We start from the raw sequence: 20,563 nt of genomic DNA, 5'->3' as shown, positions 1-20,563 counted from the left end.
AAAAGGCCTATTCTGTTCACATATAGCCTTGTTGTCCTGTACCTGTGTAGGCTAACAGGACTTTAGTATTACATTATTTGTACAGTAGTACAACACAGCATTGACGGTGATAAATGTTAACATTGCTTTAAACAATCAATCAATTCCTTATTTATGCCAAAGGACCTTAAAGTAGGCTAATTGCCCTTCTTCACAGTTACCTCCCTCATAGGCCCCTCTGTTTTACCTTAATTCATGTTATTTCTATTACTTTTGGATTATTAGAAATTCATTATAATGGAGGCTATAACAACAATAATAATTAATAAAACAATTAATAAAACTGTTCATTTCAATGTGATAATGTAGTTTAATTAAACGGAATCGGCCTATTTTTTGTGATGATTTTTAATGAGTGACTCTTCTTTTTTTAAAACACATGTACAGTATATAGGTGAAAGCAGACGAACACTGCTGAATCCTTGTGCCAACAGGAAAAAAATCTGGCGCGGAGTTTGTGTTCAACCCCGGAGAGCACCTGCGAAAGCCATGTCAGAGACTGAGTGACATAGAAATAGAAACATAACAATTGTTTGAAGCTGTAGCGTTTGAAAAAAAAGACAGAAAATCAAGTATTAATATGGTTAATATGTTTTTTCTATCTATCTATCTATCTATCTATCTGTCTGTCTGTCTGTCTGTCTGTCTGTCTGTCTGTCTGTCTGTCTGTCTGTCTTTTCCCTGCTCCCTCCCTCTCCCACCAATTGCCTGCTCTCTGTTGGAGTTGCGGATTGACTTAAAAAGTGAGGGTGGCGCGGCGGTGATGAGACGCCGCACGGGGAGCCGGGATAGCGTGCGGGGGACTCCGCTGTGGAGAGGGGGAGAGATGGAGAGATGGATCGAGAATGTAATTTTAAATGAAAGTCTATTTAACCCGCTGTGAATGGCATGACCCCTATCCTCGCCTCAGAGCCCATCACTGTTAAAAGGATCATTTTCAGAATTCAATCCAAAAACTTCAGCAAGCTGCAATTTACTCTCTCTCTCTGCCTCTCCTTCTCTCCCTCTTCTTCCCCTCCGTTATGTATCCGCCCGGACTGGAGCATCCATCGCAGCAAACGAAAAATAACAATAAAATATATGTCCAGAAAATTGCACAAGATATTCTCTTTTTATATCTTTTATCTGTTTTTAAGCAATAGCTTTTTGTGATTGGAACTGGGATAAGAGCGTCATAGATCTTTGTGAAGTAGTTAAGGGGCAGAACTAAGAACTAACTCAGTTCTTTTTTTCATTTAAGAGCTTTGTAAAATGTTAACATAGATGAATTAAAATGTATATGCAGATGTAGCTTTTATGTGTAGCAAATAAGGCCTATATGCTTGTTAGCAGACAATACAAAGACAATAATCTGTATAAAACATGCAGTAATCAAATAGTATAAGTAGCTGCAGCCTGTCCACGCGGCTGGTGTGAGATTCAATCCACCCTGCAACTTTTTTTGTGGTGTCACAAACTTCCGAGCTTGTTTACTTGCACGCAAATCAATGTAATGAGAGTAATAACAATATGAAAAAAATGTTATGCCTTTTCCCTGCGCGGTCACAAACAGACGTGCGTAATACAGACGAGTATTTAGAGTCGCTCTGTAATTTGGGGGCCACAATTTGATTCATTTATCCGCACACTGTTATTAACCCTGTGGAAAAAGAGATGTCAGCCGCCATTTCAGCCAGCAGGACATCCGCGCTTTGTTTAAATGCACTAATTACGCGCATACATTAGAGGCGAGGGGGGTGGTGGGTGGTGGGGACGGAATAGCCTGAGCGCAATTTTCACATTTTCAATTTTCCGTCTATTTGACGTGCAGGTGAAGAGATGGCGGGGAGAGGCCGCCTTCCGTTTTCAGCATCACCTCACCGCCACCTCCTCTGTATTTTCATAACATCCTAACTTGATAATATCCAGGGGAAACACCGGGTTGCGCGCTTTCTGTTCTTGTAGCTGCTGTACTGCTGTCTATCACATCCTGGGAGTCCGCATGGGGCCTCTGCGCCCTTCTGGTGTCATGCGCCTTGGCCGTAAACATATTAAGGTCAGCAGGTAGCTTTGTGCCTTCAAAACACCTCATGAGTTCATACAGTTTTATCAGTTCCATACATGTAACGTAAGCCATCTCTGCTCCCTTCCAGCTCCAAGTCTGTCCTCTACACTGAAGGCCACGGAAGTGATACTAATGAAGTCCATCGTTTAGGACCAGCAGATTGTGCTTTGCCTTGCAGGTCATTCAATTGGCGCCATCTCCTGGATGGAACAGCAAACTGCTCCAACAGGTAAGGCCCGGTATTTCTAATGTACAGACTGAGAAATACCCTGAAACTGTATTGTTCTGCATTCATATTGAACATCTAAACGCATCATTTTCTGCGCATTTCTCTCATCACTTCCCTAATCTCTGCCACTTACTGCCCCTTGCTTCCTTCCTCCTGCCTCTGTCTGTACTATTTGACCACAGATGCATTTGTATGCATGGTCCGTGTAAGAATGAAGTTGTTTATTCAAAGTTAAATACCCCACCCACCCGTGGGAGACAGGTATCCTATATTTGCACGTGCAGTAATAAGACTATTCAGTGCCATCAGTTTTCTGTTATCACACAAGCTTGTCCATATGCAACACGCGTAAATGCTGGTCCCTAACATGTACGAAGGGGCTCGTGGCCTTGGTGACGACGATTCATCCTCCACCCTGCATCCTCCATCCATCCTCGCGCTCTGACATAATTGGACACTTGCTCTGCTTGAGAGGCCAAGCAGGAAAAGAAGGAAAAGGAGGGAGGGGAAGGAGAGAGAGAGAGAGAGTGTGTGTGCGCGCCGGGGAGGGGAGGGAGGCTTTTAAGGCGCGCGTAAGCAAAGTTAATTAGCGGTTATTAACAGCCCGCATAATGAGAGCGAGAGGGAGTCAATTTAATGACTTTGTTAGCGCGAGTTCAGAGCGACAGGCGATGATCGAAACAACAAAGGCGAGCGCGCACGCAGCCATCATCCGTAATTTCCAGCGGTAATGCGGTCTGATCAGAAACAAAGGGTTCTAATTTCGTTCAACTGACTCAATAATTTGTCCTTATGTAAGGAAAATAATTAATGACTTAATGCTTCAACAGAAGTAGCTTTCTTTGGGGGTGGGGGGGTTTCGGAGGCCTCGTTTGCTGGAAGGTCGTAAGGAAATCAATTTCCAGGCCTATAATTATTTACATCATGAATTTAAAACGTGGACGTGTGCCTTTGCTCCGGTTGGTGTGCAGACGAGTGAGAGTCTATTAGGAGAGGGGAGAAGGAGTCTCCAAATCTTCTTCCCTCAAGCAAATTGTGTATGGCAACAAATGAGCCACTTGTCATAATGTGGTATTGAAGATTTTGCGGTGAGAACACAAAGAAGATGATGCGTAATTTGGGAGAAATGTATATTTTTGAAGCCGTATATAAACTAAAATCAAACCAAATGATACATTTAATATTTAAGGTCACTCATCAGTCCAGGTTTGAGGGTTTTGGTGACAGGTGATACTTGGAGCTCAGCTGAATTGATGGCCCTCATGCCTGTACCCGTTCCCGACAATGTGTCAGGTTATTGCGGCCGCAGCATTGCAAAATAATCCGAGACGCGCGCGTCTTTACGCACGATTTCATCATTCCACAGATGGGTTGAGGCGGACGAAAGATATGAGGGCTATTATCGATTGAGGAGGGAGGGGGGACATAAGCCGCCTGCGGGCCACTCTTGGATTCATGGCAGGTGCATAGGTCACCCGCACGAAAGCGGCAATTTCGTGGCCCCCATTGTCTCCACTGATTACTGCTTTGATCACAGGAATCAAGGGCCCGAGACTCTCGTACAAAACCTACGGCGGAGTCCAGGAGCTCGTGAGCTGAAGAGGTCATCATCATCATCATCACCGTCATCATCATCATCATCATCATCTTGGCCATTACCATCATCTGCCACATCATCACCATAACCATCATCACCAGCATCATCATCATCATCACTAGTTGACCATACAAACCTGGGGTGCCGTGTGTTTTCACAGCCGCGTTGCCCTTTTATTGATTGCGTGCCTTAATTTTAATTCGATTGCGCGAGTGTCAAAAATTCCGCAAGAATCATCCTAGTAATGAGATAATCAAAGTAATATATGCAAATCAGTTATGTTGCCAGCTTATCAAAACCGGAGTGCCCCCCCTTGAGTCTGAAGAAGTCCATTTATTCAGTTAGTGGCAATACCTTGCGCAAATGGCGCGATGCAAATGACAGTTGATTAGACTAAATTAAGAACCTCGTTTCTCCCTGACCTTGTCTGAGTTTTATGTAAATTCTTTTTTTCTTGCTTTAATGTGATAAAAAATGCATTTTACATCTTGGCCTTTATAAATCTGAACAATATTTTCCACGAGAGAAACAATGGTCAGCCTCAAATAACTCACTCTATCAACAGCTTGGATGATTCTCTGCCTGACTCTTATCTGTCTGTCTGTCTGTCTCACAAATCTCAGTATATCTTGACCCCAGTGAATCTCCCACAGGGACAGAAAGTGTGTCTGTATAACTTCCTTGCTGTGGGGGAGTGTGCCTTGAAGATAGACTAGGTGTGTGTGCCTTCAGAGTGTGTTTCCATGTGTGTGTTTACACGATTATGTGTACTCATGTGTGTACCATAACATATTGTCTTAGGGGACAGAGAGAGTGCAGTTGAGACTTCCTCTCTGTGGGGTGTGTGGGGCCTGTAGATGGGAAAGGAATAAATCCAATATAGATTGCAGGGCTGCGCTGCCTCCCGCTGGGGACCCTCAGACTTGCAGGTCAGGATCGAAGTGCTTTTCTCCCCCTAAATTGGCCTGAGAGGAGCAGGAGCAGCCAAGCTACACCCCCAACACTGGGACTGCCTGCGACCTAATGATGGTGCTGGGGACAAGACACACATATACACATTCATACACAGCGACAGAGCTGTGATCGCGCGTACACATACACACCAAAAATTCACACACACAATCATTCCCAGATTGATATAACATCAGTCTCACTCTTGCTCCAGTCAAACACACACTTGGGCGAGAAAACCACACAGATCTAAACCCACCCTCCTCGTACTCTGATGTTGAACACACTCATTCCTTGTCCAGAGACCATTCACCTCAAGTTTCCCCTCTCAGACTACCCCTCAAAACTACCTAGCAAAACTACAGATTTAGAGGAGGCATCCTCACTACCTGTCCACACGCTTCAGAGGGAGGGGTGGATAGTATAACTGGCACCACACTAAGTGTCTGAACTGATACACACTCCTGCTCTTTGGTTCCCCTACAAGGAAAACACCAGCAGCACCCCAATGCCATTATGCCTCCAGCCAAACATTCAGCCACTGTCATTCTGGCTCTGTCCAGGGAGCTAATTCTATTTGTGATGAGGTGTCTGATGTGTTGCTGGGTCGGGCTCAGAGACAGTGTGACAGAATATCCTATAGGCACACAATTGTGGCTCAGTGTGCCTCATTACCTGCTCACAGAGCATTTTATGTTAACTACAGCATGCCACTACAGAGCTCATCTCAAGTGGGTAACAGGTTGCAGAGATGAATACAGAGATATAGAACAATATAGACAATTCGTTGCTTTTTTAACTGACTGCTGGAATTGCTTGGTTTTTGGATACTTGCATGGTTTGAATACCATGTTATTGCAGTTGCTATTGTGTAAAATCAGCATTTCCAACTGCTCTTCCTGTCATTTATGTACAATAAATACAGCTGCATTACCTGCTTTTATACACAGTTTTACTTACAGGTAGTGGAAGCTTCGGCTTTCAAAATATATTACTTTAGTACTTAGCAAGGAAAGTGAATAACCTACGCTGTCCTATGAAAATAGAGAGCAGTAACTAAGGCATGAAATAGAGAAAAAACACTATCAGGCTAGCTGGCAAACTGTGTTATAATGCCTGCATTTTATACATTTTAGGCGGATTATTTCACTCAAAACTCGTTTCCATAGAACCTGGAAAATACCCAAACAATTCTCTGCTTTTGGGTAATATTTATGATGAACCTTAGAGGGAAATGCAGTATCTATCATTGAATTAGATCTATAGCCTCCTTTTCCATTTTAACTCATTTGTTTAAGAAAATACCCTTTGATTATTTACAGTTCATTGAAATTAAATGTAGCCTTTCTCTGTTTTGCTAGTTGGCTGCCTGTTCAGTCACTATACTGACCTCAAATTAATAAATCAATCTACACTTTAATATATTTATGTGATAATGAAATAGCCCCCAAATCCTATGAAGTATTCCTTTTATAATGTTATATTTAAAATGTGATGATAGTTACTCTTATGCTGTTAATCAGCTGGTTAGAGTTAAGATAACAATAGGTTTTTATTCTCTATCATGACTGCATTGAACTACTGCCACATTTAGTTATGTGGAATAACTGAATGATCTAGATGTTTGTTCATCATCTAGCTTTATGTGCTAGCTGTGGCCATCTCACTAGCTAGCTAACATTTTACATAGCTCCTCTGCTTCAGCTGTCTCGCTGGTTGTCTTTCTGTGGCAGAGGGTGCAGTAAGTACAGCAGAGCCCACAGAATACCAAACAGTAAGCAGTTACTGCAGTGGCTTGTTTTTTGGATTGTTTTTTTTTTTTTCTTCTTCTTTTTTTCTGCTTCTTAGCTTAGTTTTGTGGTTACTGTAAATTTAAAAGCCTGTTTTACACAGACATAAAAATTTAGGTGTGGATCAACAGATGTCAGAAAACCAGATTCCAGTCTTAACTTTATTTTGACACACTATTTTGTTTTGATTTTGTCCGCCAGTACAGAGGTCTAAACATCCTTTCTCTTCATACATTCTCCATTGCTATAGGTGTCATTTTGCTCTCTTGAACATAGTCACCTGTAACCTAGTAACCTAAGTCATGTCTCATCATGCATCATTGGTGTTATCCATCCGCTCATCTCCTTCCTTGTCCACTCTGGCTCATCTTTGCTGTACAATCTTGTATCTTTTCTCTTCTTTCTGCCTTCTCTACTATTTTCCACTTTGTAGTTTCTCTCTATCATCTCAGTCACGCCTCTCCTGTCTCTTGATGGTGATACACCTTTCACCTTTATTCTTCAATTCTCCACTTGTGTCTCTGCTATGGCGCATTACGTTGTGTTTTCCCTTCATCAGCTCGACTGTTTGTGGTTATTTTCTTGTCCTCCTTTGTTTAATAACTCAACTGGAGCTGTGCAGAAAGCAGCAACTCATTTGGAGTTTGCTATTCACATGTACAGTATGCGTTGCCATTATTTATTACATGTACACAACAACAGAAAACTAAATACCTTGAATCACATGCAGTACATAAACATAGGCCACAAAGAGATAAGCAACAAAATCCTTTTGACATCAATAATTGGTAAATCCTCTGATTAACTTGTAAGAATTGTCCTTAGAGTGCTTAAGTAATTGTGTTTGTGTGTGTCCTTTTTTATTGCATGCACCCCCCTCTCTTTAAAGCACATCTTTATAACCAAGCAATTCCAAAGCAATTTTCTCTGTGGGAGGAGAGTGTAATTTTCTATTCTGTGACACTGTGATGTGTAAGAAACTGGGAGCTGGCGCTAAAAGGCGTCTGTAGTGTGTGTCTTGGTGTGGGTGTGAGCCGCTTTAATGGCCAACGCGGGGCGGGTGGCGGCGGTGGTGAGCGGGTGCATGTCAGGAAGGCCATCATTTAATGACTCCCAAATAGTGCCCTCCTCGTTAGAGCTATCGTCCTGGAAACACGAGGCTGTGAACCAGGAGAGCGCCACACGCTGCAACAGTCTTTTATCTTCATATTAAACCATTTGCATAACATTACCGCGATAGATAGGATTCAGGAGATACTCAACCTACTCAGGGAGAGACAGAGAGAGAGTAGGCACAGGAGACACAGAGAGGGTATACTACATGTCCTTGCAAATCTAATCAGCGTTAAATGGAGCTGTCAGATGTGTGTGTGTGTGTGTGTGTGTCTGTCTGTGTGTGGTACTGGATGGCTCATGTCAGGAGTCATTTAACATTAAACTGCAATAGCGGGTAACAGGGCTGTAATTACAAAATACAAGAATCCAAGCTATTTCTTGTTAAATGTGACATCCAAATACAGCAGTTAACTACCAGTGATACACAAGATGAGGCCAGGTGGTGGCAATTCAGATGTCATGTGCACTTATGTCCTTCACAAAGTAAAGTTTTCTCTTTTTTTCCCCTTAATGTGTTGAGCAAATTGTACATAGTTACTGCAGCTTTGCAGAATACAAAGAAGTAGCCGATAAGAACAAATTGCATCGCTACCATTTTTTAAGTGGCTGATGTGGTTTGCGATGATGGCGGAACAAAAGACTCAATCTCATGTTGTGTGTAGGTGCAACATCCACCTATACTGTATAATGTGTGTTTTTCTTTGCTTTGCTTTGTGTCTAACAGCTGTCATTCCCTCCGCTCGAAGACAAATAAAGAGAACGAAAGAATCTCATTACTGTAGAGAAACAAGAGCAGGAAAGTGTGTAAGCACACACTAATTAGTTGGTGCTACTTGCTACTGCCTGATTAATTTAATCAGAAGTACACTTGATCTATATATAACTACCAGTATGAATGTAATATATGTGGCATATTTGGCAGATTAATAAACCTGTAGATGTACTCTTTCTTTAACTCTTTCATTTAAGGTTTTGACCACTGTTTGAGAATCCTTCAGTGAATTCTGGACCAATGATACATAGTGTAAAGTATACTGCATAACATAAGCTATATTGCACACAATACTTGCTGTTTTAAGACACAATACCATTGTGCTGGTCATCCACGTTCATGGTAAACCCACATAAGTGACTTTAATTGTTGTGCCCGATGAGTTGTCTCCTCTCAGGACTGTGTGGGCGTCTACAAACTTACTGGCCCTTTAAAGGTCAGAATATAGGGTAAGGGGGCAAAAAATAGCACACACCTTGCATGTACGGGAAAGTGTGGGCACCAGCTGCTATGAAAGGCTAAAGATGTCATCACATATCACATCATAAAATAGTCTCGTAACTGTGTGTGTGTGTGTGTGTGTGTGTGTGTGTGTGTGTGTGTGTGTGTGTGAGAGAGAGAGAGAGAGAGAGAGAGAGAGGGAGACAGATTGCCTGTTTATGCATATGGGGATAGATTCTGCCAGGTGAGTGTACCATTTACCATCAAGCCATTGAGTTCAGCAGGCATCTAATAACAAAGCATTTATGGCCCACTTACGCATGCATAGATATAACTGTCAGTAGGCAACAACAGTCGCATCTCCCCCGTCTCCAGCTATTCCTGCCTCTCTTAAAACACACAGACACCATCCGGATTGGACCCAAATACTCTAGAATTCTATCATCAGACTCGGGGATGAAATTAAAATCACTCATTTTCTTTCTCCATACAAGGAGCAGATCAATTTCCGGAGACTGGGACGTGATATTTTCCTGCCATTGGGCTTTCTCGTCTTTGGCACAGCACCCTGACTGCCTGTCAGCGGGGGGCCCGGGCCTGACTGCACGCCTCGCCGGAGAACAGTTACTTCTGCCGCGGCGAGTTTATTTGCGCCTCGCTATGAGAATTGCCATCATTTACCCTTCCCCAACACCTCCCAAAAAGAAAGAAATAGACAAGAGGGGAAGCGAGGGAAGAATGAGAAAGGCGAAATTGATTCTTTTTGATACATACTGCATGGGGGACATTAGGCACCCATCGTTTGACCATCTATTTCCAGAAATGAACTGAATAAATTTTCCTTTAAGTAATGTATAGGCCTTTTGGAGGCCTTTGTTGTTGTTCATATCAAGAATGAATTGCTCGCTGCAGCATGCAAAGGTTATCCTGTGCGTTATGCTGGTTTTAAGAGAAGTCAATTAATAATGCAGCTGTACAGAAATAGTAACCCACTTTAAATAAAATAGTAATGCAGCATGTGTCAAGTGTGACAGAATTAAGTACAACCTGATCATCTGGTGGAGCATTAAAACCAAGGAGATGGTGTCTGCTGCATTAAGACTGAGGGCACGTTCGCCATGTGGACATTTTACTTTGTCTTCAGAATAAACAAATAATAAATTAATTAAATAGATGAAGCAATAAAAGCAGGCTGTAGAAAATTTGAGATATGATAGACTTTATTCAGTTGACTTTTTTTTTTGACCAGATGGTTATTTTGCAGGACGTGAGGATGTGCATGACACAGTTGTTTGCACAAGCAGTGCTACATGAGGTCACCATAGTTTGACCATGGTGACTGTTACTTTAGTCGCTATGACATACTAATATTGTGTCTGTTTCCACAATTTATAGTCTTCTAATTTTTCCTTACTTCATTATAACCTGTAGGCCTATAATATTTACATGTATGTATGTGTTTAGTTATGGGTTTATGGTAATGTTGTATATAGTTTCTTTTTTCATTTCATTTTTCAGTTTACAGTCTGTAACCTGAGAACCATTTTCTATGGATGCCTTTTTTTGCTGCATGTGTTAAATGGCCTATTTGTTACCTATTTGTGTGTTGTGCTTAAACCTTTTAACTGCTCTCTTTGCTCTTGTTAGTCTTGGCAGTGGCACTGGTCCTTATTTGCGCACATTTCAACCATCCAACCTGCCCTTTCCCCTTTACCAGAGACCCTGCTGTTGCGTCACAGAGCCTGTCAATGCTTGATTAAAACCATATGGGAAAGAGTATAAATCCAACCCCTCTTTTCACTCTTTTCACTCAGTTCATACCGGCATGCACGCTTGCTGCTGTGGACTTTGGTCGAGGGGACTGCATTAAGAGCTCGGACACACTTTAAACAGCTGTGAGGAAAGTTTTAAGAGACACCACAATGGCTGGACTCAAGGTAAGGCAGCATTTTTCTTTCAGAATTACTTCTAATACTGGAAATGCTCATTCACCAGTGCTTAGAGTGCAATAAACCCAGTAAGTTTCTGAAGAATCTAACAAGCAGGAACTTGCAAACGTGTTGTAGTTCTATATTAATTAGATAAATGAGTAAAAGAAAAAGTATACATGCAGACTTAAACCGCGCATGAGCCATCATTGCTACAACAGAAGCAGACTGGCTGACTGGAGGGAGGCGTTCCCTCCAACCAATCAGAGTGCTGCATTCAGTAGCTGCCCAGATGTGGTCTGAGATGCCTCAACTGCAGCACAAACACATTTCAGTGGGGAAATGTGTTTGTGCTGAAGAACATTAATTGCAAACTTGAGAAACCATTTACATTATTATATTCTTGTGTGTTTTAACCATCACCAACCATTAGTCCAGTACTGCTTTTATAGTGTTTATATTTGTTTCTTGGTGGAAACCTTCAGTGAGCGGTTATATTCAGCCTTAAAGATATTCATCCATACGACTTTACATTGGGATCAAGAGCAATTGTTTCATTCCTTTGGTGAAAGTTTTATCTCAAAATAATTTCAAGAGTCAAAATCACTTGTCATGTATGATCCATGTAATTAAAAAAAGTTGTGCTTGATTTATTATTATTTTTGTTACTCTGACTCAAGATAAATGTGAAAGTTGAACAAAATCCTCCGACACACTGGAGCTTCCAAATCGTTTTTACCCACGCACTTTAAACACATGAACGCGCACATATGGAAACCATCCATGTCTGTGAGTGAGCTTTTTGCAGACTAACAGTGACTCAGCAAGATATCTTTACCTTGTGCCAAGTTCATGTTTTTCAGTGGCGGGGGAAGTCATTGGGTGCTGGTGATCAGTGCCATCAGAGGAGTATAGTGGAATAATCTTATCATAATTGAAGTATTGATCAAAATATACTGTGGAGGATGTTAGTGCAATTAGTCTGTTTCTGTAACACAAAAATAATGGATGACTGCAAGGGGGGAAATTTGGCATAACTGCAGTTTGTTTTATCATAGATCTAATGTGAATCAATATGACAACAATTAACAAAAAGACAAGCCTTAATGACAAGCCTTCAAATTTAATTATAACCAGCATGAACACATTTATCCTGCATTACAATGAAGCTGCATGGTGTATTTTTTTTATTTTATTTTTTTTTATTATTTTTCATTTTAACTCGCCTTGAGTGTTAAATGTTTGTCTGTCTGCCTGTTTCAGTACATGTGCGGTTTTGGGAATGAGTTCTCCTCTGAAGACCCTCGCTGTCCCGGATCATTACCTGAGGGACAGGTAGCTTTGCACACAGAAACACACTCGGGGGCTCATTTTGGCATTAATTTGATCATTTATTCATTGATTTTGTGCTTAAGTGAATTACATGAATACTTAATGTGACACCGAAGGAGTGAGGAGGGGTAACATCAACCAAGAGCTGTGCGTGATCCCTTCCATGTTTCACAGAAAAATATATCTGATCCATATAATCAGCTCCAGCTCACTTTTCTTCCTCACATCTATTGACACATTCATCATTATTTGACTAACCGCCCATATATAATTGCAAAAGACAACACTGGATGATGATCACACAAGTTAAAATGTACCAATACTCTATGTTTAAAGATGTCCCTGCGCCTGTATTAATTGAAAATTGCAAAATTCTATTGTAACTATTTATAGGCCTGCCAAAACATAACATACAGATGAAATAACTTTAACAACCTGAATACACTGTATTGTGTCTCTACAGAACAATCCCCAGGTCTGTCCCTATGGCCTCTATGCTGAGCAGCTCTCCGGCTCTGCTTTCACCTGCCCACGGCCGGCCAATAAGAGGAGGTATCCATCTCACTCTCTAAAATGTAAATCCACCCATACAGATAAAATGGATCTTAGACATTATGAAGAGCTTAATACTGGTCCTTTTTCTCTCTCCAGCTGGTTGTACCGCATCCTCCCATCTGTCAAACATAAGCCTTTTACCGCAGTGCCATGTGGGAATCTAACAGAGAACTGGAATGAAGTTGAGCCTGATCCTAACCAGGTATATCAAGACTGAATATGAAGAGTTCCTGCTCATTTAGGATTAAACAACAAAGATAAACATGTTAAATAGTGAGTTTTATATGTGCTAGTGGAAGGAGTTAAAGAGTAATCTTTTGACAGAGCCAGGCTAGCTGTGTCACTCTTTTTCCAGTCTTTTATGCTAAGCTAACTAGCTGCCTGTCACTGATAACTTCATACCATATAGATATGAATTTCCTGATATGTATTTCCTGAATAAGTAGATTCTGACTCTGAGGTTTCTCTCACAGCTGCGATGGCTGCCATTTACCATTCCCAAATCTACAGAGAAGAAAGTGGACTTTGTGGCTGTAAGTTTAACTGTTTTTTCCCAACATGATTGTTCCATTAAAGATTGTCAATTGATTGGGATTTTCACTGTCTTTATCTTGCAGGGTCTGCATACTGTCTGTGGTGCTGGTGACGCTAAATCTCGCAATGGCATCAGCATCCATGTGTACACCTGCAACACCTCCATGGTTGACAGGTGAGTATTTATTTGTGTGCAAATGTAACAACTATATGTTTTTTCACGTATCAAAAGGCCAAAAAAAACAAACAAACAAACAAACAAACAAACAAAAAAAACCTTTGGTTACGCTTTGACAATCATTTCTGAGCTCTTCAATTTTTCCCTGTTCCAGGTGCTTCAACAACTCAGATGGAGACTTTCTGATTGGTGAGGAAAAGGGCTGTTGATGTTTTCACTGTCATCTATCACAAGAACGATGATAGCTCAATCCTCTGTCCTTCTTCTCCCTTAGATTTTCTTTTCTCTGCTGCTCTCTTTGTCTGTTTGTCTCTCTAGTCCCCCAGCAGGGTGAGATCTTGATCACTACAGAGTTCGGGAAGATGATGGTGGAGCCGAACGAGATCTGTGTCATCCAGGTGAACTCTATGTTTTTCATCTTCCCAGTTTTTGTAGAAATCTACCATTGTGTCTACTCCCGCACCCCGCTTACCATATTTAGAAAGACATATTTTGGTACTTTTCCAAAGTGACCTTAAAAATAAATAACTGTGGAAAGAGGTTTGAACCACAGAAAGCCTGACCACCAGGATTTGTGATTGCAGCACACATGTATTTTTCCAAAAACATTAGTCCACGAACCCATAAGTCCCCTCAGCATCAGTACCTCCCATGTTTGATACATAACAGCACTAAATTTCATCTCACCACCACTATTCATGTGTTTTCTCCAGCAAGGGATGCGCTTCAGTGTGGATGTGTTTGGAGAAACCAGAGGTTATATAATGGAGGTGTATGGAGCCCATTTTGAACTCCCTGACCTGGGACCCATAGGTGTGTGTTTGCATGATGTTTGCTTGTAGATAGTGAATGTGTAGCCTATATTCATCTCTCCTTGAAATCTGCACACCAAACTCCTTATATTTGTCTCACACAACACCCTATTGTTGTCTGAATCATACACACCTTTCTATGGTCTGTTGATCCGCCACTTTGGACATGACTAAAAAAAAAAGTCAACAGCTTTTCAGTGATTGCCATGAAATTTGGTAAACGTATTCATACTCCTCTCACGATGAATTATAATCACATCGTTGATCCTTGTGACTTTCCATTTAGCTCAATCATCAAAATCAAAATGTTAATTTGACCAAAGCTTTGGTTTATGATCAAATACCTGCAAAAAGAGTGACTATCAGCCTTAGCTGTACTTTGCTAATTAGCAAAGCAAAATTAGCATGCTAATATGCTAAATGACACTGGTGAACATAGGAAACGTTATACCTGTGAGCATGTGAGACCTGTGACAGAGCCACTGCCATGGCTGTGAATCTGAAATCACTTCCTGATTCACTCATTCAGTACTTCCTGTATAATAAAATCATCAAACAGCAGTAAATTGAGCTTTTGGACATTTACTAATCATCATCATTTAGTGTCACTACTTTTAGCACCATTTTTGAGTCTATAAAATGTAGCTCATTGCACATTGGAATTGATAGACAGCAGTGTAGGTGCCATAAAACTACTTTTTTCAACCCATTGTAGGGACTTTTCGAGGGAACAATATGGTGTTTAAATGTCACACTTATTCAGGCTTTAAAATGAGATGGTGGACAGTACATATGTACACTGGTACATGGAGAGTGATTCAGGACACAGCCTTAGTCTTGCTTATAATGTGTAGTTTTTTGGATGTGTGCATGTGTATGATGATGTGTGTTTGCTTTACAGGGGCTAACGGTCTGGCCAACCAAGAGATTTCCTGTGTCCAGTTGCTTGGTACGAGGATCGCAAAGTGGCCACAGGTTACACCATCATCAACAAGTACCAAGGGAAGCTCTTCGCCTGCCAACAGGTGGTGTTTTTTGTGACATTTCAGTTTGTGTGTCACACATGTACACAGACAGTGTATAACAGGGGCACACACATATGGTATACCTGCCCTATTACCCTATTTAGGTGTTGTGTTTGCTTCAGTAAACACCATCGAACCGCAACAATGACTAACAGGAAGCTGCCCAAGTGAAGCATATGATCCATTAGCTGCTCCTGCCGATTGAATTGCCATCCCTGATGATTTAATATCGAAGCGTTAGCTGTTATCCATTCAGCAGGTTTCCGCCTCGACTCCCTTATGAGTCTTAATCACTCATAATTAGTTAAGGCATTCTGGAGTTACAGGCAGTGTACCCGTGAAGCTTTGCTTTGTAGGAAAAACCTTTCACAAGTTAAGCATTAATTTCACCATATTTCACTCAGGGAATGATCCTCCCCCTGCAGAAATGTCCTGGTAGGCGCATAATTGGATCGACACATAATGTCTGACAGGAGGTTTTTTTACCGTGACAGGGAGGAGGTGGGAGGAGAGGTTTGTCAGGGGCGGGGGTTGGGGGGTTGTAACCGTGGAAACCATGTCAAACCACACTGTTATTACTCATCGGAGGAAGTACACAAGGGGTGAGATACTGTCTTTTTTGTGGCAAAACAAACACTTTTCATCTCCCTCGCCGCCTCTACTGGAGTATCTGCCCCCTGTTCTGTGCTGAAGGTTAAAGGTGGAGGCTGCCGGCTGCACCTGACACACTTTTCCCAGTGTCCACCCTATTCCCGAGCCCAGAGGGTGAGGCCACAGGGGTAAGAAAATAAGGTGTTGGGCAGGGGTAGGGGATGTGAGCCTCATCTCAGGGAAGATGCTGCTGCTCCCGTCTGGTCCTGCTGTGTTGTTCCCTGCAGAGCGGCTGAAATTGCTCAAATTAACTTATTATTTGCTTGACTGGGCCAATATGTTTGTGTTTTGTGTGCATGTGTGTGCATGTGTGTGCAAGTGCTCGCTCTCCTCCATTTTTTCCCCTTCATTTTAATCGAATGTAGTGGAGTTACCACAGATGAATGTCCAAGAGATTACCTGCACTGGCTTCCCCAAAGGCCTTTTTGTATGGCAACTACTGTAAATTGTATGCGTGTTTAAGGTTGTGTTTGGTGTTTATTAGTTACACATGTGAATCACTTATGCTTGAGTCCATGTATGAATATGTGTGTGAGGTTTTTCTTGCGTGTATTAGCTGTTGATGTGTGTTTGTGAGTGAGTGTGTGTAAAGAGCACGGAGGTCACTCAGGAGGCAGCTTGAGTTGTAATGAACTATATTGATTTTAGAGCTCCTGTTGAATGTCTTTTTCGCAGTGACATTATCAGAACAGAGAAACTATATAAAATTGCTGCGGTTTTAACAATCAAGATAAAGAAATATCTCTTCACCCACTGTTACTGCTGCCTCCCCATAACTGCGCCGCTGCAAAAGCGTCAAAATGCTCAAAGTTTGGGAAAGTTTGATTGTGAAGCCAATTACCCCATAATACCTGGAGCCTCGTATCACAAAGAACAGGGGGAATGAAAGAGAAGAAAGAATGAAAAGAAGCACACCCTCTTTCACAATCAACCCTTTTCATTATGACCAAGTTTTTTCTCTCTTTATGTGAAGAAGTACTCTCTCTGGGAATTTAAGATTACAAAGACATTATTCATTGTTCCTTCCCTGTGAAAAGCTCAATTTAAGGTCTTTTGTGTTTGTTGCTTGGGTAGACTCGTCTTATTTGTTTTGTTCTGCGCTCTGCACGCAGGATTTTTCTCCGTTCAATGTGGTTGCCTGGCACGGGAACTACACCCTTACAAATACAACCTGAAGAACTTCATGGTTACACTGTGTGGCTTTCGACCATGCGGTGAGGCATTATTAAGGACACAAACAAACTCACAATGCGTTTTAATATACATACTGCATACTACATATGCATATTATATTAATTTCTTTCTTTTATGTGTAAGTGAATTAACTCCAACCCATAAGCATACCCTCAATGTCACATGCATTTCTCTTTATAATCTTCCTATAGGATCCATCTATCTTTACTGTTCTGACTGCCAAATCCACACGACCAGGTGTGGCCATTGCTGACTTTGTCATCTTCCCCCCACGGTGGGGCGTGGCTGACCACACCCTTCCGTCCGCCATACTATCACCGTAAGACCACAGAGACACACGCACGCCTTGCTTCAACTCTAAAGTGGCTTTTGCAAGGGAGGAGAGTAACACTTAAAAAAGCAGAAACAATTAGTTTTGAGAGCTAGGTTGTTACGGGCTAATTTTGAAGGAGACAAATGAGCCATAAGCTAACATGCCCATTCACTCAGCCAGTGTCAAGATGGTAGGTGATCCTCCTGCTCCATGACTCGTTTTGACTGAGGCCCCACAGTGGTACCTTTTGTCTGTTTTTACCACAGGTCTGTAAGGCCATCTAGTGGAAGTCAGTGTTACAACATGCTCTTTGTACAGCAAACTGTACCCAGCACAGTGCTGTGTTACAGCTTCTCCTGCTTGTGGCTTTAGGTAACTGCATGAGTGAATTCATGGGTCTGATCAAGGGCCACTATGAGGCCAAAGAGGAGGGTTTCCAGCCGGGAGGGGCCAGCCTCCACAGCATGATGACCCCACACGGTCCAGACGCTGACTGCTTTGAGAAGAACAGCACGGCTGAGCTCAAACCTGAGAGGGGCTGAAGGCACCATGGTAAAAAAAAAAAAGATAGACCAATTAATCATAGAAGTTTAATTGACAAATTCAATTTTGATTTTGCAAAACACAATCAGATTTTATATGTTTTCTGTCTTTTCTTTCCATCAGGCTTTTATGTTTGAGTCATCCTTCAGTATGGCAGTGACCAAAGGGGTCTGCAAACATGTCAGAGGCTTGACAAAACTTACTACCAATGCTGGGAACCTCTCCGCAGCCACTTTAACCCCAACTGGAAGCCCAGCAAAAAGTAGAAATGCAAAGTGACTCAGGAGAAACTTTAACCTAATACCGTTCTTACATGAAGATAAAGATCCTAATTCCATTTTGTTAAAACGAACTACAAGCAATCTGATTTTTGGCTTTCTTTGTGCAATTTGATTAGGTTTGTTGATAGAAATTACAGAGGAATGAATTTAGACATTTATTTATACAGACAGCTATGATTGGAGCCGCACAATAAAAAAAAAATAGTTTGTGCTGTCTGCTGTTTGTCATGTTAGAAATAATAATTACAACTAGGCTGCATTAATAGTTTCTATACATGTAACTGCATACATCAGTCCTGCCGAACACGTATGCATTTTGTTTATGTCCTCTAACTGTTTGGAGATTAAAGGCATCATAAAATGCACCTTTGTTTACTGGAAAACTGAACTTTAAAATGAGGCCATGTTATTCTTAATATAACACATTCTTCTGACAAAGAAAAACAAACTAATGAGAAATAAGCTTAATAACAATTTTCAGTTCAACACACTCACAGGTTGTGCTGATACAGTGGCCTGGTATGACCAGTAGCTCATGGTGGATATTGTTAGCATACCTTAGATATACAATGCTAGTGTCAAAACTGTCTTTTTACGATAGTTGTATTATTTTTAAATTGAAGAGTAAATATCTCATGTATAATTGAATCCAACAGAACAGCTTTGGAGTATTTTAAGCATTTTAATTTTACCCTTTCAGGAAAGCACAATCAAAATGTTTGTCTTTTATCAAATAAAACATCCTGTCTCTCTTTACTGATATTTCATTTGCTTACACTGAACAATCCCTTACTGGCTGCTTAAACATATTGTTTTAACAGGAAGATCATTTTAAGACGATTAGAGAGTGCTTTGTTGTCTTTAAATATCTAGCTAAAGGGAAACTCATCAGTCACTGATATGAACACAAATGTGTCTTTTCTTTCCACAGCATATTTTTCATTGATTACGTGAGGATTTTAGCTTGTGATCGCACTATGATCACTCACACTTTTGTCTCAGCAATCAAAAGCCACACAAACTGATTTGACAATATAATTTTATTCAGTTAATAATAATTACATACACTCACATCATGACTAGAACATATAGGAGTCTTAACACATCGGAGCTCATGATGACAAACTGAACTTGCGCTCCAGGGTTCCAGCCTTAATCTGCTCCTCTCTCCTATCCTATAAAACAGAAGACAAACAGATGATGGGTAGTTACTGTTTCCATAGCAACAAAGTCATATCACCCTAACCCTTTTCACTGTCTGGACATTTTCTCAACTGTGTGTTTTATGAGAGGAGAGAGGGAGACAAACACGATGGCACAGTAGTGTGACAATTGGCACCAAATTCTTGCTGGAATTCTATTGGCAAGATTTAGAGGGTGAATCTCCATGACAATAGGAGGAAAATGAAAGCAGGCAGAATTTCAAATGAGGCACTTATTTCTAATGTGAATGGAAGTGTGACAAAAAGGAAAACCAGATCAACTGTGCACCTACAAGGAAATAATGAGTTCCCAATCCACAACTAAAAGGCTTTTCAGATGTCTATGATGCCATTCATCACATTTTAGGATTATTTTAGATGGAACTATTCTGTAAATGGTATTATTAGTGTATTAGATTAGCTAATAAATTATATCAAGTAAAATCACTGATGATTGACCACCAATTTGGGACTGACTATCATCAATATAACAGCAGATAGATGCACTGAAAAGAAGACACCAGTAGGGGTTGGAAATAAAACACAGACACTTGCAGCACAATGGCAGCTCCTGAGAGAAAGGACTTTAACTGCAACAATACTTTAGAGTACATTCTCGTCCTTTTTTTTTTTAACGTTTGTGTATATCCAACTTAAGTTCTAGTCTGTCACTTAATCTTTTACAGCCAAAAGATGGTCGGCAAAACCAAAACTGTGAATAAGTAGTTCACAACACTATCTTGTGCCCATGATTTATCTACGTTTTGTTCTAGATACAGACATGTATCACTGTATCTGTAGTACACAGCAAAAAAGCTTGTGTAGTTATTAAACCTGCTACATAAGGAGCCACAGGTGAGTCATGTCATTCATTAAACACTGCAATAATCAAGCAAAAGAGCTCACTGCATCTTGTCCCATACCCTGTCTGTCTTGAAGATGTAGTACATAACGAAGAGAGGCACAACTCCAAACATGGCACCCAACAGAGAGGTCTTGTTTGTGGCCCTGAAGTATTGGTAGGGGTTGGCGCGTG

The 20,563-nt window shown here is 41.1% G+C and overlaps 1 protein-coding gene and 1 pseudogene across 1 annotated transcript in view; one reads left to right on the top strand and one right to left on the bottom strand.

The window, feature by feature from the left end:
- Positions 1–10,688: 10,688 nt before the first annotated feature.
- On the top strand, positions 10,689–19,081 carry LOC108902063 (homogentisate 1,2-dioxygenase-like; annotated as a pseudogene).
- A 266-nt stretch (positions 19,082–19,347) lies between these two features.
- The window catches only part of ndufb4 (NADH:ubiquinone oxidoreductase subunit B4), a 52,961-nt gene continuing 51,745 nt past the window's right edge, over positions 19,348–20,563 (bottom strand). Inside the window, exon 3 of the mRNA XM_051066594.1 lies at positions 19,348–19,500. Within this exon, the coding sequence (XP_050922551.1) occupies positions 19,438–19,500 (63 nt within the window). The 3' untranslated portion in view covers positions 19,348–19,437. The remainder of the gene's footprint in view (positions 19,501–20,563) is intronic.

Source organism: Lates calcarifer, linkage group LG24, assembly GCF_001640805.2.
Source record: "Lates calcarifer isolate ASB-BC8 linkage group LG24, TLL_Latcal_v3, whole genome shotgun sequence".
In the NCBI taxonomy this organism is placed as follows: Eukaryota; Metazoa; Chordata; class Actinopteri; family Centropomidae; genus Lates; species Lates calcarifer.
Note: the sequence above shows the minus strand (reverse complement) of the source record. Positions and strands in the feature narration are given on the sequence as shown.